The sequence below is a fragment of the Salvelinus fontinalis genome, chromosome 14, assembly GCF_029448725.1.
Source record: "Salvelinus fontinalis isolate EN_2023a chromosome 14, ASM2944872v1, whole genome shotgun sequence".
NCBI classification, from domain to species: Eukaryota; Metazoa; Chordata; class Actinopteri; order Salmoniformes; family Salmonidae; genus Salvelinus; species Salvelinus fontinalis.
This window is the reverse complement of record NC_074678.1, coordinates 50,856,043-50,878,537: the sequence shown is the minus strand read 5'-3', so window position 1 is coordinate 50,878,537 and position 22,495 is coordinate 50,856,043. Positions and strand designations below refer to the sequence as shown.

At 40.7% G+C, this 22,495-nt stretch overlaps 1 protein-coding gene across 1 annotated transcript; it reads left to right on the top strand.

Annotated features, from left to right (window-relative positions):
• The first annotated feature begins 821 nt into the window (after positions 1 to 821).
• On the top strand, positions 822 to 22,071 carry LOC129811085 (protein phosphatase inhibitor 2-like). Its single transcript, XM_055862240.1, has 6 exons — positions 822 to 1,371; positions 6,945 to 7,052; positions 14,248 to 14,319; positions 16,746 to 16,837; positions 19,397 to 19,561; positions 19,856 to 22,071. The coding sequence occupies exons 1-6, from the start codon at positions 1,235 to 1,237 to the stop codon at positions 19,867 to 19,869; spliced, it is 588 nt and encodes a 195-aa protein (XP_055718215.1). The 5' UTR covers positions 822 to 1,234; the 3' UTR covers positions 19,870 to 22,071.
• The last annotated feature ends 424 nt before the right edge of the window (positions 22,072 to 22,495 follow it).

The following is a 22,495-nucleotide window of genomic DNA, read 5'->3' as shown; positions in this document are numbered from 1 at the left end:
CACTGTGCCTTGCTGTTTAAAAAAATCACCTGTGTCCGTCTTTCGGCTGTAGCCTAGTAGATGGACCTCCCCGACTTTACTCCTCGACTTTCAGCCTTACCACTCAAACAAGCCCACAGTTTCTACCTATCTTCATACTGCCAGAGAGGAAGAGAGAGGAAGGCAGAAAAAAGGACTGCAGTCCAAACAGGTTATTTGTACCCCCTCAGCCCTTGTGCTAGCCACTTTCCCTCGGGGATTCCGAAACCGGATGCAGTTTGATTGCCATCTTAAGGGGTGGTCCAAATCACAAACATTGCCCCCTCGACCCTTGATTTAGCTTGAGAGGGCGAGTGAACTACTATGGTCATTTGCGGGGTTGATATGACCCACAATCAATGCAAACTGTAGTCACATGTCAAACTCTGATGGCTGCAAAGTGTCAATGCAAACTGTAGTCACATGTCAAACTCTGATGGCTGCAAAGTGTTTTCGGCATGTCAGAAAAAATAATGAAACTTACTTGCTAAAACTTGCTAAATATATATATATATATATATATATATATATATATATATATATATATAGAGAGAGAGAGACATTGATTTTAGCATTTGCAAATTGTCTTAGTCTCTTAGTGAGGAGCCTATAAAACGTAGCTAGCCAGCTATGGGTAACTAGCTAGGGCACATGACATCCCGATAATTTTGAGAAAAAAACACTTTATATCGGAGTTGTCTATTCATGACATAGGAGGTGAGGAAGTTGACGTCAACAACCCTAATCAAATATTCAAAAATATGTTACAATAATGAGATGACCAATCCAAAGAAAGGATAGGCGGGAGCTAGATAGCCCGCTGTGCCGCTTTGTGGACAACGACTCCCATTGTTATGGCGGAGTCGAGACATGTATCTTGTCAGAATATCAATGAACTTTGATACTATAGTGTATTTGCCTATATTCTCGCGATGATTACAAAATAAGAAGTTTCGGCGACAGATGCTTTTTACCGCCAGTCGCCACACACAGACAAAAAAGCGCACAGGCGGTGTCTTGGACATGCCAGTAGTTTCAATAGTTTCAGCTATCGCGTGTGTTTACAAGGCAACCAGGAGTTTGAAGTGCAGGCACAAGCAGCTTGATCTGGTTCTGCTTTTTGAATCATAAACGCAACGTTTACTAAATAGAGGTGCAGCGCGTAGCAGCTAGTTTTGAACATTGACAACCACGCCAGTGACCTAGCGCATGTGGAATGGCAGCTTCCCGGCCGATAAAAGGTATTCTGAAGAACAAGAACAACGGGACAGGCATCAAGGTGGGCCCGGCCGAAGAAGTACCAGTAGAGACTCCAGAACAAGCGGCACTTGGACTTCTGGAGGATGACCCACAGTGAGTAGATAGTCAGTTAGCTAGCTTAGAGTCTTGACACGGACAGTCAGGCTAGGTATCTATGGCTAGCTAAGTGAGCTATTCCAGTTTGTTAGGCTTGGGTGCTGCCCTGACTAAAAACGTTATGGACTTGTTACCGTCGTCAGCAATGTTCCAGGGGTTGCACATGATTAGCTAGTTGGCCAGTAAGTTGTCATGCTTGCTTTTCTGATGTCCTCATCTCGTTCTTTCTATGGCTGTTAACGTTAGTTTGCCAACGTTACCGTGCCAGTTAATATTTGCTAACCAATTTACTAGTTATTTTGCCCAAGACGTTAGATAGTTAGCAACAATCACAATGTCTGCTTATCAGCTGAGAAATGCTAAAGTATCTAAAATCTTATCCGGCTTCTGACCTGTAAACAAGTGTAAATGTGGGTGTGTCATCAGGCAACTTGTTAAAGGTTTGTGAATGGGCTGGTTGACTGGCAGTTGGCACAGCCATTTTTACCAGCAAAAAAACAACTTCCATATTTAGAATAGGGGAATCGAATGAATGGGCTGCTGCAAGAGCTCTTTCTAGAGCGCCCGGTTAAACTGTTTTTAAATCTAATTTCCTGAAATTCTACATTTTCACATGGCTTATGTCCAGGGTGGAATATTCTATATTTTTTTAGTCACCGGTCAGCTGTATTCAGGATTCTTTTAAAGTTGAATAGATGGGTTAGCTGACAATGTCACAAACTATGCGCACGCTTCAATGGGGCAGAAGCCCATGTGTTGTGATTCTTGATGGCCAGATAGCTAGCAACAATGACAAGAAGCTGCCATGTGGGGAATCGTAGGTGGTTTGGCTCAGCTAGTTTTATCTTGTTACTGATTTTTATATCTCTAACTAACTAACTATGTATTTGAGACAAGTGCTCATTGTGCAAATGTATTTTTTCCCCAATAAACACTGGAGATGAAATATAGTTTACATGTCAACAATCTGTGTCTGTTTTGCCCCATAGTTGTGCATGGGTTGGTTTTGTTGTTAATTAAACAACCAACCCGTCTATACACACTCAACTCGACGACTTGGTTTGCGGTTACTATTTGGGCATGACATTTAGAGTATGCTATATGGGGGACATTGAATAAAAAAAAAAATGTTGGTTAGAATATGTTAATATTAATGGTTGGTGGCAGTGGCTAACCATAGGATGACTTACAGTCACTCCTTGTTCATAAGAAACCAACATGTAAATATGTAGTTCATTTGGGTGAACTATCCCTATAAAATAGAACTGTAGAAAATTCTGCTTAGAGGCGGTCCTTCAAGAGGTTTGTCCGCCAACCCCTGATCTGTTTTTCTCAACTACTGGTGCTTTGAATATGTTAATGTGGCAAATTACCCCACATTCAAGAAATATCTAATGAATATCAATCTAAAGGTGGTTGAGGCTGATTTGCAAAACGTGGCTAACATCTTACTCTACATAGACAAGGCATTTATGCGTAGCAGCTTGTGCACAATACTAAAATGACATAACAGGATATTTGAGGTAAGATGCATTAGTCAAATTATTTTTTGCCCATTGTAGGAGATGGGAGTTGTTCTAATGACTAGGCCTATCAGCTATTGTGAAAGACAAGATTTAAAATAGTCTCCTGAAGACAAGATGACAGTCTAAATCTGACCCGCTCTATAACCAACCAAAATTATTTTTCAATGTGTTATCCCCCCACTAGAATCAGTTACATATTTGGGTTCTCAATCTGTTTCGGCACAATGTTCATAATAGTTATCAGGTCACACTGCGCAAATTCATGCTGAATGCTGTTTTTTTATTTTATTGTTACAGCCTAATGAACCTTGTGCTAAATTGACAATGACTAAACGAGGTGATATTTGATAGAGCAGTCTGACTGAGCGGTGGTAGGTCATTATGACACACCCCTCACTATTGTCATTGGTTGCACTAATTGCACTGTTTGTCTACATAACCTGGTTCAAGTATTCTTGACATTACCCTGAGGAAGGCACAGTGATGCCGAAACGTTGGTAAATACCCATTAAATTGCTGGGAGTTTATACATAGAGTGTGCGACTTCATTTTAAAAGTTTATTCGCCATTAGTCAGCACCTCCACATGAACAAATTTTTCTGGGTGTGCGCCAGCTCATGTTTTTTAATCCTAGATATTTAATTTAAGACTTTTTTTTACATTTGAATATCTATTTCAGACTGTAACATCCTTAACAGAGGGTGGAAGATCAATAACGGTTGTTTTTGATTGCTAAAGTAATAATAGAAATGACAATCTCTTCAAAATGATAATTTTGTGTTCAGCCAAGCCTTTCCTCCGAAATGGCTATCCATGTTTTGATCTAAGACTTCAACTCAGACTTTTACCAATATGGGACCGACCGGCTCGATTCGGTCTTATGTAGAAAAATTTGAAATTGTGTTTTTTACATTGGATAAAAGTAGACTCAGAGCTAGTAAATTGTATATCATACACTACAGTTGAGGAACAATGGGGAAAGTAATTCTGCTTTGACAGTTGATAGACTTGTATCCTCACGTTTGAGAAAATGGCCCTTGAATGTTTTGGTACCCATCGTTCACACCCTCATAAGCTTTAGCCCCACCCATCTCTTTAAGGATTTACATGTGAGGCTATGTACTAAACAACCAAAGATTCCAAGACTAAAGGCTGGTTTATACTACGGTTGTGTTCGAACATTTTTAATCTGGAGTGCCAGAGTGTGCTCTGGGCGTTTGTAAAATCAGAGCGTTGTCAGATTGTCTGTTCGTAAATTCAGAGCGTTTCGCTCTCGAAGTGCACACTGGATGCCGTGGCTGAAACTTAGGGTTGATCGCTACTTCCAGACACATGAGAGAACAGCTCACGCTGACCATTTTACTCGCCCTGGCAGAGCTGGTTAGGCTGTTTTTATGTTATCCAGGGTGTTGGTGACTGTAACTGTGCTGCTGGCAACAATTTTTAATGACCCTTTTTTTTGGGGGCAACGTTTACTGACACTGGCCATATTCAACGGGTGTTGAGCGTTTGTAAATTCGTTAGTTATTCTGCGCTCTGGCACACTCAGACGAGAGGGCTCTGAAATCGGAGTAGCTAGCCGGAGCGAATTTACCAGCTATGTCTATTGAAATAGATACCTGCATAGTGGAGATTTTTGTTTAGATATGTAGCTAGCTAGCAAAACAATGAACCATAATCACAACTCATAATGTTAATACCTTGCATGAATCTGCAGGTAGCTAACCAACTAGGTTCAATGTTAGCTAGCTAATATTAGGCTATAACTAGCAATGCAAATAGCGCTGAGATACGAATAATATTACTACACAGATCATACACCTAACGTTAGCTAGTCAGCCAGCTAACGTTAGCTAGGTAACAGTACACTTTAACTTGAAATGAGAATGACTTTCTGACATTTAGAAACATGTAATATCTGAAACTTTTGCTAACTAGACTCCCTTACCTGTTTTACATGGATGGATGCTTCTCTTTTTGACTATGCATATTTGCAATCAAACGGCAGAATTATCAGACTCTAATTCCACCGATTTCAAAACTCGGTCCTCCAGAAAGTGGAGAGCAACACTTATGCAGTTCTACTACGTGATATCTTTCAAAAAAGCAGTATTAGAAAGGATTACCTACACATACTGACCAGCTCCTATTATAGACTGACGTGTGCTACATGGCAGACCAATCCGAACTCATCTCTCGGCATATCCAGCCCACTCATTATCTTAGCCAATCATGGTTAGCTTGAAGGTTCCTGACTTTTTCTGTGGCTAACCCAACTAGGCTCGTAATTTAACAATTTTATTCATATTTACAGATGGCATACAAGTTTGTTATTAAGGCACATGTTTACATTTTCCAGAAGGCATTTCTGCCCAAAAATGCATTTAGATAAAAAAAAAAAAAGTTTACGTTCAAATGGTGCTCCTGTGAAGCAATGACGCACGACATATGCCTATTTTCCTGAAACTAGTCACATGTTCAATTTACCCCAAAAAGCTTGCCCATGTCATGAAACATCCATAACATCTGTCCATTTATGCTTTATTTTTCCAACATGCCCATATGTAGAAGTCCCCTTTTTGGGGTATACACTCACCCCAAGGGGTACAATACACATCAAAAGTTTTGTTTCTATTTTGTATGTCAAAGTTGTGATTTTGTGTGCAAATGTAACACCCATACTGCTGGAATCGCCCAGATATAGATCTGATAAGTCACTGACAATCTATTGTGTAGTGAAAAAGTATGTTTTTCCTGTCATGCATCCCATGGGATATAGGCCTACATATTATGAAACATTGCTTAGCCTAGTGGTTAGCGCGTTGGACTAGTAACCGAAAGGTTGCTCGATCGAATCACCGACCTGACAAGGTAAAAATCTGTCGCTCTGCCCCTGAGCAAGGCAGTTAACCCACTGTTCCCCGGGCGCCGAAGACATGGATGTTGATTATGGCAGGCCCACGCACCTTTCTGATTCAGAGGTGTTGGGTTAAGTGCGGAAGACACATTTCAGTTGAATGCGTTGTTGTACAACTGACTAGGTATCCCCTTTTAGAGTCAGGCTACTGTACCTCAGCAAGCCTAACTGAGCAGTACGCATATGTGCCATATCCAATGATTTGCCATGTTCGTCTGAGACACAGCAGGACAGGGCATGTCCCCGATTTGATTTAGCCCAGTGCCATCGACACAGTCAAACTGTCTGCTGTGCGCCTGACTTATTGAGAACCTGTGTGCGCATGTGCGGGAGAGGTGTCTGTGTAAGTTAGCAGCTAGGAGAGGCTCTACAGGATTACTGCAGCAGGTAGTAGATCTATTGCCCTCTCCCACCTGCCCTTCTCTCTCATGATGGAAGGCCTCTCCCTCCATAAACACGCCCACGAGGCTCCTTTATGACAGGAGAGGGGAGCGCCAGCAGAGACAGTTTAACGGCTGTATTTGGCACAGTCTCCAAGTCCAGACTGTGATGGTAAAGAGGACTCCAACCAGAAGCACAGAGAGCCTACAATTTGTACCTTGGAAAGTACATTCCTTAGCAGGACTGCTAGGTGCACACTCGAGGAAGAAGTTACCTTTAACCACAGATCTAGGGTCAGACTACACTACCCTTAGATGCTTAGTCCTAACCTTAACCATTAAGGGAATTAAATGTCTGACCCTGTATGTTCGTTTAGTGCCAACTTCTACCTTCTCCTAGGGCCACAACTTCTACTTGTCCTTTCCCCCAAAATGTACCTTGAGCTGTGTTAGAATAGACTAGTCTCCTGACCTCATTCGCACCTGAAGGAAAAGCACTTCCTCCACACTCCCACTTATTCAGTCACCCTCAGGCCACCGTAATTTTCCGAACAATTACTAATTGAATTGCAGAGAATAAGACCCTTTTTATTTAATTGCCACGTTGTTTGTTTCCAAAATACACAACAGGAGTGAGAACTGGGGCACAGTGGAGTCCTATATTAAATGTGACAGGTCTCTAGGGTAATATCTTTGGTTGGTTTTAAATTCCACCCTGAGCTCTCCTCTCTGGTCCCATTCTTTCAGGAAGAAGTCACAGAAATGGGACGAGATGAACATACTGGCAACGTACCACCCGGCAGACAAGGACTACGGGATGATGAAGATCGATGAGCCTAGCACACCCTACAACAGGTGAGTTGCTCCATTCATTCTCATGAACAGGTAAGGATATAGTTACCCAGAGACGGCAAAAATTGCTTCCCAGTATTGGGAAAAGATAGAACTGTGCCGAAAAGTGTTTTGGATTCATGTTAGAGGGTAAATCCATTTGAATTCAATCACTTTTTGACAGTACCCGTTTTGATTTTAACGAAACCTTCCATAAATATTTGCCCATTGTAGAAGTACTCAAGTTTACTTTTTGGACCTGAATGCCAAAACCATTCACGAGATAAAGGTGTTCACCTGTTTTGCATACACCACCATACCATGAGAAATATTTGTCTTCATCACTGGAAAAGATAAACAGTTGAAAAATAGTTTTCTAATAAAACAAATTGACATTTTTTTTTACCTCTACGGCTCGGTGTCCCTAAACCGGGACAGCTGTTGCTCAAATTGCGATAATGTGAATAGAATGACATTGTAAACAGCCAATTCCCGGGACAGAGACATGTCTTATGTGGGCAGAAAGCTTAAATTATTGTTAATCTAACTGCAGTGTCCAATTTAGAGTAGCTATTACAACAACAAAAAGACTATGCTATTGTTTGAGGATAGTGCACAACAACAAAACACTTATGGCAACTGGTTTGATACATTCACCTCTGAAGGTAAATAATGCACTTACATTCAGTAATCTTGCTCTGATTTGTCATCTGAGGGTCCCAGAGATAAAATGTGTAGTTTGTTTGAAAAAAAATACACTTTTATATTCAAATGTAGGAACTGGGTTGCTGCTGTCTCTGGCTCCACCCCCGCCCAGCCATTTAGATGTGTGAAGGTTAGTGTCTTTTCTGTAGAGAAGCTAATGATCCATCATGTATGACATTCCTGGGAGTGTTAAAACTCACATTTTTGATTACCATAGCATGTTTGTATGTTCTCTATAGTTATGTGTTTGAAAATGTAGAAATGGACCAATTCGGCAAACTCCTGGCAGACTTTATACAAAATGTTGTGTACTGATGTTGTTCTTCACTGGATCGATCAGTCTGAAACTTTGCACACACTGCTCCCATCTTGTGGGCAACATCTAAATTACACCTGTCTCAATGTGTGGCCTTTCTCTTGCATTTCAAAGATAATGGAACAAAAAATGTAAAATGCGTGTTTGTTTATATTACTTATATTACTTTTACCAGATCTAATGTGTTATATTCTCCTACATTAATTTCACATTTCAACAAACTTCAGTGTTTCCTTTCAAATGGTATGAAGAATATGCATATCCTTGCTACAGGCAGTTAGATTTGGGTCATTTTAGGCGGAAATTGAAAAAGAGGGTCTGATCCTTAAGAGGATTTATAACCTTTATAAAAATGTCAATTTACGTAGATTTTTTTTCAGATTCTCATATGTTGTAGCTTAGACCCTATTTTACAGCATCTGAGGTTTTAGTGTTGTGCCCACCATCGGTTAAGACACAACATGCTTTTGAATACCGAACGGGAGTATTGGCTAGCGAAAAATACAAGCTAACTGCATAGCACTCAGAATTAAAAAGGTTTTACCAGTTATTGTTCATCCTGATCACAAGTTATTTTACATGGACGATACATTGGAGATAATATAGAACAACATGAAACATCTAAAAAGCCAGGCCTGGTATTTATAGCGGATTTAAAAAAAGGTCTTTGATAAAGTAAGACTGAATTTTATTTATAAATGCCTGGATTATTTTTTCAATTTTGGTGAGTCTCTTATAAAATGGGTAAAAGTAATATAGCAACCCCAGGTGTAAAATAGTAAATAGAGGCTACTTCTCAGAGTTTTGAATTGTCATAAGGAGTTAAACAAGGGTGTCCGCTGTCACCATATGTATTTGTAATGGCCATCAATGCTAGCTATTAAAATCAGGTCAAATAACAACATTAGAAGATTAGAAAGCCAAGGCTTAAAAACAAATGTGTCCATGTTTGCCTGTCTATTTATGGAAAAAAATTACCTGATTAACTACTTAGTCAAATCTCAGTTTACTCACTCACTTATGGCGCTGCCTATTCCTGATGATTCGTTTTTCAAATCATATGAGCAAAAAATATTTAGCTTTATCTGGGATACTAAACCAGACATGATAAAGTGTGCCTATCTATATAATGAATATGAACTGGGTGGGTTGAGATTATTAAATATAAAAGCACTAAATGTCTCTAAATACTTCACTTAGACACGTTTTACTTGAACCCTAAATGGTTCTTAAGTAGATTACTAAGAAAAGCTCATCCATTGTTTCAAAATGGCCTTTTTGTGCAGATTAATTGAAAATTAAGAATTTTTCAAAGTGTATCTCTTTTTCAAACAAGCATTGCGGAGCTGGCTACAATTTCAATTTCATCCCCCTGAAAAGAGAATAAATATTACAACAAATATTATGGATGTGCTTTTCAGCTAAAATTGTTGCATAAATGTTGAATATTTGGGCCATACAGTCATCGCAGCTCTGCAGGCATACAATCATCACAGCTCTGTTGTGAGGATACAGAATCAATAGACCATTTGTTTTGGTATTGCCCTCAGGTAGCCTGTTTCTGGTCTCAGGTTCTGGAATGGTTGAAAATGCATAACATTGATCTAAAATTGACCATAGAAATAGTATTGTTGGGAGATCTGGAGAGACCTGGTCAGTCAGTTACTAATACTCTTAGTAAAAGTATTTATCTTCAACTCGCAATCTGTGGATTAGATTCAAATTGTATGTTAAACATCACAACATAATTTAAAGGTGTATGGTGCGTAGAAAGGTGGGATGGGCTGAGGGAAGCTGAGGGTTGGAATGTGGGAGTGGAGTTACTGGGGGGGTAGAATGACAATCAAAGATAAAAGTAAAAAAACAAGGTCAAAACAAAACAAAAAGTATGTTTGAATGACACTGACACCATGCCCAAACCGGACGCGCACAAATTAATTTTGTCCCCCCACACCAAACGCAATCACGACATGCAGATTGACATATCAAAACAAACTCTGAACCAATTACATTCATTTGGGGACAGTTCTAAAACATTAAACATTTATTGCAATTTAGCTAGCTAGCTTGCAGTTGTTAGCTAATTTGTCCTGGGATATAAACATTGAGTTAATATTTTACCTGAAATGCACAAGGTCCTCTACTCCGACAATTAATCCACACACAAATTGGTCAACCGAATTGTTTCTAGTCATCTCTCCTCCTTTCATGCTTCTTTTTCTTCTTTGGACTTTATATGGCGATTTGGCAACTAACTTTCATAATAAGGTGCATTACCATAACCGAAAGTTATCGGTTCATCTTTCAATCACCCACGTGGGTATATGTTCCCAAAAACCAATGAGAAGATGGCACGTGGCTATATGCTTCTAAAAGCCAATGAGGAGATGGGAGAGGCAGGACTTGCAGCCTGTTCTGCGTCACAAATAGAATCAACTTCTATTTTAGCGCCTGGCAACGCAGACACCCGTTGGCGCAATGATTGAATAACATGTATGTGTACATTTATTTTGCAATGCTCGCGCACGAGGTGCGTCTGGTTTGGGCATGGTGTGAGGGGCAGTGTTACAGGCTGACTTATATTCACATCACCAATCTGAGGTAAAAAAAATGTGTAAAACCACTATGTGGTGAAAATGTGAGCTTGTGTAATCTAATAACAAATTGTTTTTAATTGTTACACACCAGATAGGTGCAGTGAAATGTGTTGTTTTACAGGGTCAGCCATAGTAGTACGGCACCTCTTGAGCACATTAGGGTCAAGTGCTTTGTTCAAGGGGCACATGGACAAGTTTTCACCTTGTCTGTTCGGGTATTCAAACCTGCGACCTTTCGGTGACTGGCCCAACTGTCCACATTAGGGAAATTGGCACAATATAAAATAATTTTAATATGTCAAAATAATTCAACGTCAGTTTAGGATGATAGAACTCACAAATTATTGCCACAATGGCATCTATTTTTCACTAATTTAACCATTTAGAGAGTTTAAATGACCAATGCAGCCATTTTTATCTCAATATCTGGGTAACAATTAAGTACCTTACTGCGATTGTTTTCAGTTGAAATGGTCAAAAAGAAACAAAAATGGGTTCTTAGCAAAGAGCAATTTCTCAAGCAAGAATTTTGCTGGGAGGGGAAAACTGTGAAAACGATCTGTTGGTTGGAGGTTTGGAACTCTTTCTTACTGGTCTTATGTCACCAGGTGCCATCCTACCAAAACGGACTTAATTGTCAGGCTGTCTTTTCAAACCACTTTTCCACTAAAAGGGCATTATCATAATTTTCACAATTGCACAGTATTATTCCAACCGCATAGTGTGGAAATGTATATAAAGTACAGGAAAATCACGTTTTTGACTGCACTGGGCGTTTTAACCCCGGGCTAAGTGCCGTGTGAACATGACTAGTGTGAGGTTGAAAAGAGATGACTCTGGATTGATCATTTTTGTACATAATATGTTCACCTTAGTTTAGAGACCTCAGTTCCTATGAAGCAGTCTTGCAGTGCAGGTTCAGTGTGTGGATGAGTTTCTGCACTGTAGGGCTCTATGATTTCCGGAATTTGGTAATTAAAATGAAAACAACTGTAAAACGTGGAATATTGCAGAATTTTCCATTTGTCTGAAATATATATATATATATATATATATATATATATATATATATATATATATATATATATATATATATATATATATATATATATATATATATATATATATATATATATATATATATATATATATATATATATTTTAAATAACCAAAAGTAGTCGTAATTATTGTAGGAACCTAAATGATTTCATTTTTTAATTTTTTTAATTTTAATTTTATCCCATTTTCTCCCCAATTTTCATGGTATCCAATCGCTAGTAATTACTACCTTGTCTCATCGCTACAACTCCCGTACGGGCTCGGGAGAGACGAAGGTCGAAAGCCATGCGTCCTCCGAAGCACAACCCAACCAGCCGTACTGCTTCTTAACACAGCGCGCCTCCAACCCGGAAGCCAGCCGCACCAATGTGTCGGAGGAAACACCGTGTACCTGGCCCCCTTGGTTGGCGCGCACTGCGCCCGGCCCGCCACAGGAGTCGCTGGAGCGCGATGAGACAAGGATATCCCTACCGGCCAAACCCTCCCTAACCCGGACGACGCTATGCCAATTGTGCGTCGCCCCACGGACCTCCCGGTCGCGGCCGGCTGCGACAGAGCCTGGGCGCGAACCCAGAGACTCTGGTGGCGCAGTTAGCACTGCGATGCAGTGCCCTAGACCACTGCGCCACCCGGGAGGCCCTATGATTTCATAATTGTAAAATTACAGATAAGTAGGCCTAGAGAATTAATTAAGTTTTCGATTGGGGTATTTTGAGAGGGGGTCGGTCGTGCGTGGGACCCATACGTCACCTCACAACTTGGCTGTCGCTTTGAGAAACATGTCGAAGACGCTGTCTGAGAGGGCCAAGTCCTCAAAAAAACAAAACAATTTGACCCTAACCCCTAAATTCAGAGCAGAGCGATACCCAAAGGACTATTATGAGTCAGGCGATAAGCTGTTTTGCAAATTCTGTCAACATACTATTGATTGGACCTGTAAAAATACGTGTTATGACCACTTAGTCTAAAGCCCATGTGAAGAACAAGGAAAAGCACCGTGTTAGCCAGAGCATGCCTCTTCAAACGACCATTACTAGTGCAAGCGCATCAGCAGATTCAAGACGAGAATTTATTCAGGACTTTGTGGCTGTGTGCGCCGAGTCTGACATCCCCTTAGAAAAGCTAAGAAAGCTACGGCCGCTTCTAGTGAAGCATTGCGAACAGGGAGGACCGTTGCCCGAAAATGAGAGCAGCCTCGGTGTTCGACCAACATATGACTGCCGTTCTACAGAAGATCCGTGGGAAGAAGTTTGCGGTGGTTGTTGACAAGATGCAAGGGATTGCAGCGTTCTAAACATCGTCATTGGTGAGTTAACTTAACAGCCTATTAATATACCGTTGCAATAGCCTACATTTACATTCTGCAATGTGAATTGTACTCATGCAAATTGTGATATTCCAAACGACGAGCTATCGTGGTGAAATATAGGATGCATAATGTCAGCAGCTGTCTGCCTCTCCATCTAGCTAACTATCGCTGTATTCATATTGTGTTTACACGTGAAATTTAAATAACACTTATTTTGTCACAATATTATTTTAGGTTAAAACATAATTCAAGCTTTTCTTATCTTTCATTGCAGGTGTTCAAAACCAGTACTTTCTGTCATTTTCATGGACAGATGCAACTACTCAATGTTTTCCCAGCTATACTAGCCTCCCTCCACAGCAACAATCTGAACCTGAATGATGCCCGGGCAGTGGTCACAGATAATGCCTCCTACTACCTGAAGGCATACAAGGAGGTTCTGAAAGGAGTGATGCTCAACAGTGTCCATGTAACCTGTCTCTGCCATGTCATTAATCTGGTGGGTGAGACCTGGCAGCACTACAAATACTTCTCTGAAGTTGCATCACTTGTGACATGGATGAGATCTGTCTTCTTCAAGAAGCCTGCCAGAAAGAGAAGATGGGTGAGCTTACTCATTATGAAGGAGTTTGTGCAGGCCAAGGCTCCTCCTGAAGCTCTGAGCCCCAGATGGAATAGCTGGTTTGAGGCAGTGAAGTACCATGCAGAGCATGTTCATCTGTACAGAGTTTTTGTTGGCAGAAAAGTCATCATCCCATGCAGTCATAAACATCCTCAGCCAGCTGGAAACAGAGGAGAATGTTGCTGCATTGTTGCCTAGATTCTTGCATTACTTTTTTTCATTTATAATGAAACCCTTAGTAGAACTCTGTACTGAAGCACTTGCCTTGATAAAAAAAATAGTGCAATGTCGTGTTGCATCATTACAAATGTACTGTTATATCTTATTAAATTGTTGACTTTTTATTAATTCACATTATTAGACACTCTTTCTGATGATAAAATGAGTGTAAATCGTAAAACACAGAATTCAGAAAAACGGAATTTGGAGAAGAAAAAAATCTGGATTTCATAGGGCCCCCCTAGCCCTGTCTGGGTTATGAGCCCCCCCCCCTGCCATCTGCCAAGGCCGCTGCGTAGAAGGTCACCCCTGTGACACTGTTCTGTCCTTCTCTCCCTCCCCCTCTCACTTTACCTGACTCGTTCTCTTTTTCTCTCTCCCGCTTCCTCAGGATGGTGGAGGACGAAGGGGCGCACAGCGACTCAGAGGGCAACGTGCCCAACGTGGACGACCTGGCCTCGAAGTAAGTCAACATCGCTGACTGGATAGGTCTGGCAGAGAGGAGGATATTGTTCCTCAAAGGTTTGGAAGGTTATGACCCCTATCGAGGGCCACATCAGAATTTCAAAATTCAGCGGAGGGCCGAGAGATTTTCTGGACAATTTGTTTGTCAAAAGCAATTTGCCCACCAGTGAAAGGGCAGTTATTTTTTAAACTTATAGGTCCATTATAATTTCTACATAATTTCTATCTAGTTTTTTACTCAAACCTCCCCCGGGTCAGATTGAATGCCTATGTTTCCCACCCCTGCTATAGGAGGAGGGTAGTAATGCAGTGATCTGGGCCTTATGAGACTGAAGGTGGGGACTCTCACTATGGTTTATGGCTTGGATATACGGTATAACAGAATGTACTCTTTGTATATTATCTGGATTTTAACTATTTGAGGTCAAGGGCATTTGATGTCCCGCTGTTAACCTCTACAGAGTACCTAACCCGGATCCGGGATCCCCCCCACCCCCCCACACACTGATTAGCATAGCTAGCATAGCTTCACAAGTAGATAGTAGCATCTAAATATCATTAAATCACAAGTCCAAGACACCAGATGAAAGATACAGATCTTGTGAATAAAGCCACCATTTCAGATTTTTAAAATGTTTTACAGGGAAGACAAAATATGTAAAGATGTAAATCTATTAGCTAAAAACACATTAGCATAATCCACCATCTTTTATTTGTCCACCAACACCAGTAGCTATCACCAATTCGGCTAAACTAAGATATTTATAGCCCCTAACCAAGAAAAAAACTCATCAGATGACAGTCTGATAACATATTTATGGTATGGGATAGGTTTTGTTAGAAAAAAGTGCATATTTCAGGTAGATGGCATAGGTTACAATTGCACCCACCGTCACAAATGGACTAGAATAATTACAATGAGCAACGTGTTTACCTAACTACTAATCATCAAACATTTCGTAAAAATACACAGCATACACTAATCGAAAGACACAGATCCTGTGAATACAGACAATATTTCAGATTTTCTAAGTGTCTTACAGCGAAAACACAATAAATCGTTATATTAGCGTAGCACATAGCACATAGCAGCCCAGCATTGATTCTAGCCAAAGTGAGCGATAAAAGTCAACATCGCCAAAAGATATTAATTTTTTCACTAACCTTCTCAGAATTCTTCCGATGACACTCCTGTAACATCATTTTACAATATACATATACAGTTTGTTCGAAAAGGTGCATATTTAGCCATACAAAACCGTGGTTACACAATGAAAATAGTAGCAAAACAAGCCTGAAAATGTCGGTCGCCATCTTTCAGAGTGATCTGGTTTAATTAATAGCTAATCATATACTTGACTAAAAAATACAGGGTTTACAGGAATCGAAAGACAAATTAGTTCTTAATGCAACCGCTGATTTACATTTTTAAAATTATCCTTACTTTTCAATACAGGGTTCGCCAAGTGAAGCTATACCAAACAAAATGGCGAAATATGCGTTTAAAATATTTCGACAGAAACACGATTTATCATATTAAATATTGCTTACTTTGAGCTGTTCTTCCATCAGATTCTTGGGCAATGTATCCTTTCTATGTTATAAACGTCTTTTGGTCGATAGATGTCCTCTGTCCTTCGAAATGTCCACCACCAACGACCGACACCCCAAAACGTGTCCAAAGTTTCAGAGTGCACAACAAATAAATTCCTCAAAATCGCACTAAACGGATATAAATTGCTATAAAACGGTTCAAATTAACTACATTATGATGTTTTTAACACCTAAAACGAGTAAAAACATGACCGGAGAAATATTGCTGGTTAGAAAACGATTTGGAACGAGGCAGGTCCGATGCCCTTCACGCTTCAGGCGCACGACGAGAAAGGGCGGTCTCTATACATTTTGGTCTTTTATAATGGCTGAGAATATCCCATCGATTCCATTGAAAGCGTGATGACGTACAGACACCCAGAGGAAGACGTAGGCAGTGTCGGTTTCTTCATAGCATTCACTGTCGCCTTAAAAACAGACCCCAGATCAGAGGTAAAAAAATTTGAAATCTGAACCCTGTCATGAAAAGTGCTGTAGAAATTGTTCTGTACCACTCAGAGACAAAATTTCAACTTCTATAGAAACTAGAAGGTGTTTTCTATCCAATAATAACAATAATATGCATATTGTACGATCAAGAATTTAGCACGAGGCAGTTTAATTTGGAGACACAAATATGCTAATGCGGAACAGCACCCCCTATAGTTCCAAGAAGTTTTAACATGGAGTATAGGCCTAGATGGAATTTCGCTCTAAGGAGCCCTCTGTTGACCCTCGAACCAGTTGAGTTTACAGTAGAGGTGTAAACTGAATCACTCACTTTCTATTGCTCCTTCGCTAGGTTCACTTAATCTCCTCTCTTCCCCCCAGATTGGCAGCGGCAGAGGGAAAGGAACCGCACTTCATGAGAGAGGAGGAGAGTAGTGAAGAAGAGGAAAATGAACTAACCCCAGAGGATCAAGGTGGGCTGTCTCCCTCTTCCCCCTCTTTGTCGACCTCCTCTCATCCCTACCTTGTCTCTATTCCCATTGGGCGTCTGGCCCTGACCTTTCCCTGACCTCTCCATGTGTTGTCATGTCAAGCCCTGTGTGCTCTAATAATGGATTCTCACAGCTCAGTGGCCACGAGCACGGCCAATGGTCCAAACGGAGCTCACTCCCGGAGACTGTTCCAGTTTACTCTGGTCCATTTTGGCTCCAGACCCACATCTCTCTCCGCCCTTTCCCACATTTTTATCTCTGCAGTACAGGGAAAAGCAAGAGCCGAAAATATAAATTCTCCCAAAATACTGAAACGTGTGTGTGTGTGTGTGTGTGGTACATTGATGTCGATGTTATCACCATGTAGGTTATAGTGCTTTACTAGGTGTCTAGACAGACACGTCATAGAACTTTAATAGAATGTTCAATACCATAGAACATTGCAAATATGGTGCTTTTTTCCTACCTGTAATAGCAACCTTGTATACACTACATTACCAAAAGTATGTGGACAACTGCTCATCGAACATCTCATTCCAAAATCATGGGCATTAATATGGAGTTGGTCCCCTCTTTGCTACTATAACAGCCTCCACTCTTCTGGGAAGGCTTTCCACTAGATGTAGGAACATTGCTGCAGGGACTTGCTTCCATTCAGCCACGAGCATTAGTGAGGTTGGGCACTGATGTTGGGCGATTAGGCCTGGCTCGCAGTCTGTTCCAATTCATCCCAAAGGTGTTCGATGGGGTTGAGGTCAGGGATCTGTGCAGGCCAGTCAAGTTCTTCCACATCGATCTCGACAAACCATTTTTGTATTAACCTCGCTTTGTGCATGGGGGCATTGTCATGCTGAAACAGGAAAGGACCTTCCCCAAACTATTGCCACGAAGTTGGAAACACAGAATTGTCTAGAATGTCATTGTATGCTGTAGCGTTAACATTTCCCTTCACTGGATCTAAGGGGCCTAGCCTGAACCTTGAAAAACATTATTGGGACTATGCATTAGGGCAGGTAGCATTCTTCTGGCATCCACCAAACCCAGATTCGTCCATCGGACTGCCAGATGGTGAAGCGTGTTTCATAACTGCTTTACCTCTCCAGCCGACGCTTGGCATTGTGCATGGTGATCTTAGGTTTGTGTGTGGCTGCTCAGCCATGGAAACCCATTTCATGAAGCTCCTGAAGAACAGTTCTGACGTTGCTTCCAGAGGCAGTTTTGAACTCAGTAGTGGGTGTTGCAACTAAGGACAGACGATTTTTATGCGCTTCAGCACTCGGCAGTCCTTTTGTGAGCTTGTGTGGCCTACCACTTCGCAGCTGAGCTGTTGTTGCTCCAAGGCGTTTCCACTTCACAATAACACCACTTTCAGTTGACTGGGGCAGCTCTAGCAGGGCAGAAATTTGACAAACTGACTTGTTGGGAATGTGGCATCCTATGACAGTGCCACGTTGGAAGTTACTGAACTCTTCAGTAAAACCATTCTACTGCCAATGTTTTGGCTATGGAGATTGCATGGCTGTGTGCTCGATTTTATACACCTGTCAGCAACGAGTGTGGCTGAAATGGATACATCCTCTAAATTGAAGGGGTGTCCACATACTTTTGTGTGTATAGTGTATGAGACCTGGTAAAAAGCACTCATACATACTATTCATTAGAGTTAGATGGGTCATCAACTTAATATAAAATGTATTTAATGTTAGATTATTTTTTTAGATTTTCAAAAGTATGAGTGACCTGAATTTGAAGTAGTTATTCCCTCCAGTGTGAATCTACCAGTATAGTGGTGCCCTTACAGGCTAGCATGCAGGACAGACCCTTTGTGCCAATCTTTTTTCCATTTGACCAACTCTCAGTAAATATGCACAGCCCCCTATTTTATTTATGCTGTAAGCACCAGAATGGAGTTGGTTTAGAATTCTACCTGAATGGTGTTGCTTTAGTTTTGATCAGACATCATTTTACTTTAAAATTAGTTGGATAAAATGTGTGCTTGGAACAAACAGTGGAATTGATTGCAGTGACCTTGATGTCTAGTAGTAATTGTCTACTAAAAATAAGCCTTGCCTGCCTCTTACAGCACCGTGTGCGTCTGCAAGTCAGCTTTGAAAATGTCTCTGTGTAGCAGTAGTTTGATGCTATATGCCCTTGAATTGGAAAGCAATTATTATATTTACAGTTTTTCATTTCTGAACCATGTCCTTGAAAGTAGATTAGATTTTTACTGGAACTGTTCAGCCAGGATCCTCATAAAAATAGTTTGAGGTATTCGTCCTTGGAAGTGCCATTGGAGGACGAGCGTGTTAACTCTCTCCCTTCTCTTTTAAACTGAAACCCCCCTTTTAGCTCTTGAACGCTCCATCTGAGCCTCCCCTAATGTAGCTCTATTGCTCTATTTTCTCCACACGGAGAAAGCATGATGTTTACACGTCTGAGTTGTGGCTCTCCTAGCCTCCCTCTGCACCACATACCCTCTGTCTTCTTTCTCTAGCTTTCTCTCTCTCTCACTCATACTCTCTCACTCAATCTCCCCCTCAGCGAAAAAGAAGCAGTTTCAAATGATGAGGAAGATGCATTACAACGAGGGCCTCAACATCAGGATGGCCAAGCAACTCATAGCTAACGAGTTGGCGGAAGAAGAGGACGAGGACGAAGAGATGAGAGACGAAACGGAGGACATCAACGTAGACTCGCCGCAAGACGGTAAGAGAAATGGGGTTACTCAAATCTTATAATGGCAGGGCATTTCACATGGTGACTAATCAGAAAAAGAAAATCGGGAGCTCTCACCAGTTAAATCCATTGATGGCGATAAAATGCTTGATTCACCAACGGTTGGTCATCGACACTGGGAGCTTTATTTATTTTTTTGAGCAGCAAGCCGAATATTACATTTATTATATTAGCATTTCAACCTGTTGTTTCTCTGTTAGATTTGATGTCGTATTAATTAACACTTAAGTTGATTTCACTCACATAGCTCTCTTTGGATTACAGCCCTGGATTCCTAGAGGAGGACGCGCCACCTCTCCTGTCCCGGCTTCTGAAACATTTAAGAGACACTTAGCCAGACAGTGCCGGGCCATAGAGCAGACGGACACCGCTTCACAATCTTCCCTCAAACAACCCCTGTTCATGCGTGTGTATATTTCCCAGTAACACTGAAATGCAAAGCATTTTGACCCTGCTGGTTGATTCTCTTCATTGCCAAGAGTCCCTCACAAAAAGTTGTCATTGCCTCAAAGGAACCAGACCTCAAGGAACTGAGACCTAAAGACTGTTATTATCAGTGAGGACTCCTGCCTTGCTCGCTCGCTGCCGTTTCTGTCCCGGCTCCTCTTGAGCACCTGGCGTATGCTGTCAGAAAGAACAGCAGCACCCATTGGGTTTCTCATTGGATGAAAGTGGTGGATAATTATGCTGACGGTGGTGGAGGTAGGAGGATTTTTGTCTTGTTCCTTCTGTCCCCATACCTGTTTTTGTTAATTTTTTAAATATTTTTTAACTACCACCGGAACCTTCATTGGGGAAATCTGAAACCTTGATGAGCTAGCTGCTGTTTTTTTTCTCAATTTCCTCCTCCGTTCCGATCTTGGATTTGGTGTTATCTGGAATGGATATAGGAATGGCAGACTGCATTTTTAACCAGCCCACAGGGCATCTCGATATCTAAGGTGACCAGCATTCGACTCAGTCCTACACATATTTACACCCACTATAGGATTTGGTACAGACGCATGTGCACAGACTAATAGGAATAGCTATGTTTCCAACAACGTACCATTATCTTAATATGGCGGCTAATGTACTGACATTGACAGCTAAACCTATTTATTCTCATGCAATAAAATGATATTAATTTATTATGTATTGCCTTGTGATAACATGCATAAGGTCATTTCACACAGGACTACTGCATATCAAAATTGATATGCAGATGGTCAGGTTTGCCATTATACTTATGGAACCCAGCTGTATTAAGCATGGCTACTAAAGCCTTGTGGCCATCAGCACTAATGCGACGTTTGCTCACTAAGCTAATGAGGGATAGCATTGGGGAAATGAACCCCAGAGAAGGTTTGTACTACTGATAAGCAGGGCTGTATTTACTAGGAACCAAACAGCTACAATAGCAAGGGATTAACCTGCACTTGTCCAATAAGAAAAGATTTTTGCTACGGTGTCCACTAAGGAATACACCCCAGGACTGTGTCCAATACAATATCAATAAGACGGGGTGTGTAGGTTGAACGGCAAGATTTCTGGGATATGTACTGTAGTTGATATTATGCTTACTGACATTTTGTATGGTATTGTAGCATGTGCTTGATTAGGAACAATTAACCCCCGTTGTTGCGACCTGCTACCTTGCTGATAAAAGGAGTGATATCTGGGCAACCAAGACAGTAAGCTATTGGTGTATTGTTAATTTCTTCTATGACTTTTGAATCATAGCACCTTTATCTACATGTGAACTTTTGAGAACCACAGTCTTCCCATGATGACTAAGTTTCTCTTTTCTTTTTATGGGCACACATCAGGACATGTAGAAATGGTTATCTTTTCTTCTCAGAACTAGACTTGAGCCCTTTCGTTTCACCTGTCTTAATGGCCATAAGAGGCTATCCATTGGATTCTGTCCTTACAATCTCAAAAGCTCACTACTGGATCCTTTTGGAAAATACAACACCCACAGGAATTACTGACTGATACACTGCATGACTGTTCCCACTTTGTTTATTTTTAATTTTTATCATGTCTATGTTAAGGGAAGATTTATTGACAAAAACCAACAAGTTAATTTGAGTAATTATTTTAACTTATGAATAGCTTTCTGTAAAAAAAATAAAAGTTGTATAACATTAACTATTGGTTGATACTACAAGGCAAATGTATGTATATACATGTCTCTAAGTGAATAGGCTACGCTCAATTTTACCCGTGCAGGTCAACGGCTTGGATTCCCCTGCCTATTTGTTGTTTTGCTTAATTTTTACCATGTTTTCTTGACACATTTCAGTTGAACAACTGACTAGGTGTCCCACCCGCTTTCCCTTTCTTTACTAGGGACAGTGGACTAAGATTCTGTCTCACATGATCATTTATCTGTCCCCAAATAATGGGGACTTTGTTTTTTTGAGCTCTTAAATGTGCACGTTCTTAATCATAAGAATGTTTTATTTTTGTCTCACATTAAAATGTTATTTTATGAACCCATTTGCTTTTTTTTGTCTTGTTTAATGTGGCCCTTCGTTTATTATTTACTCTGTTTTTGAACCAGGTACCTTTTTTCAGAAATGCCATGTACTTCTGTGTGGCCACTAGATAGCAGTAGTCTACAATAAATCTGACTTTCATGTTGACTGTAATAATATAAGTGGAACTGCCTAGTGTAAAGGTTTCTAGTTCTCTGGCTTCATATTCTCTAGTTTGTCATTTGCATAATAATATATTAGCAGATACAGCAGTTAAGGGTAGATTTCATATATTTAATTGAAAGTTAAATATGCACTGTGTGTACCACTAATCCTCATCACTTTGTTACATTTTCTATTTTGGCTGAATCAAGTTGTCAATAAGGTACAGTAGGAGTAGAGTACATGGGGGGGGAAACAAAGTCCAGCCTCTAATCCTGAA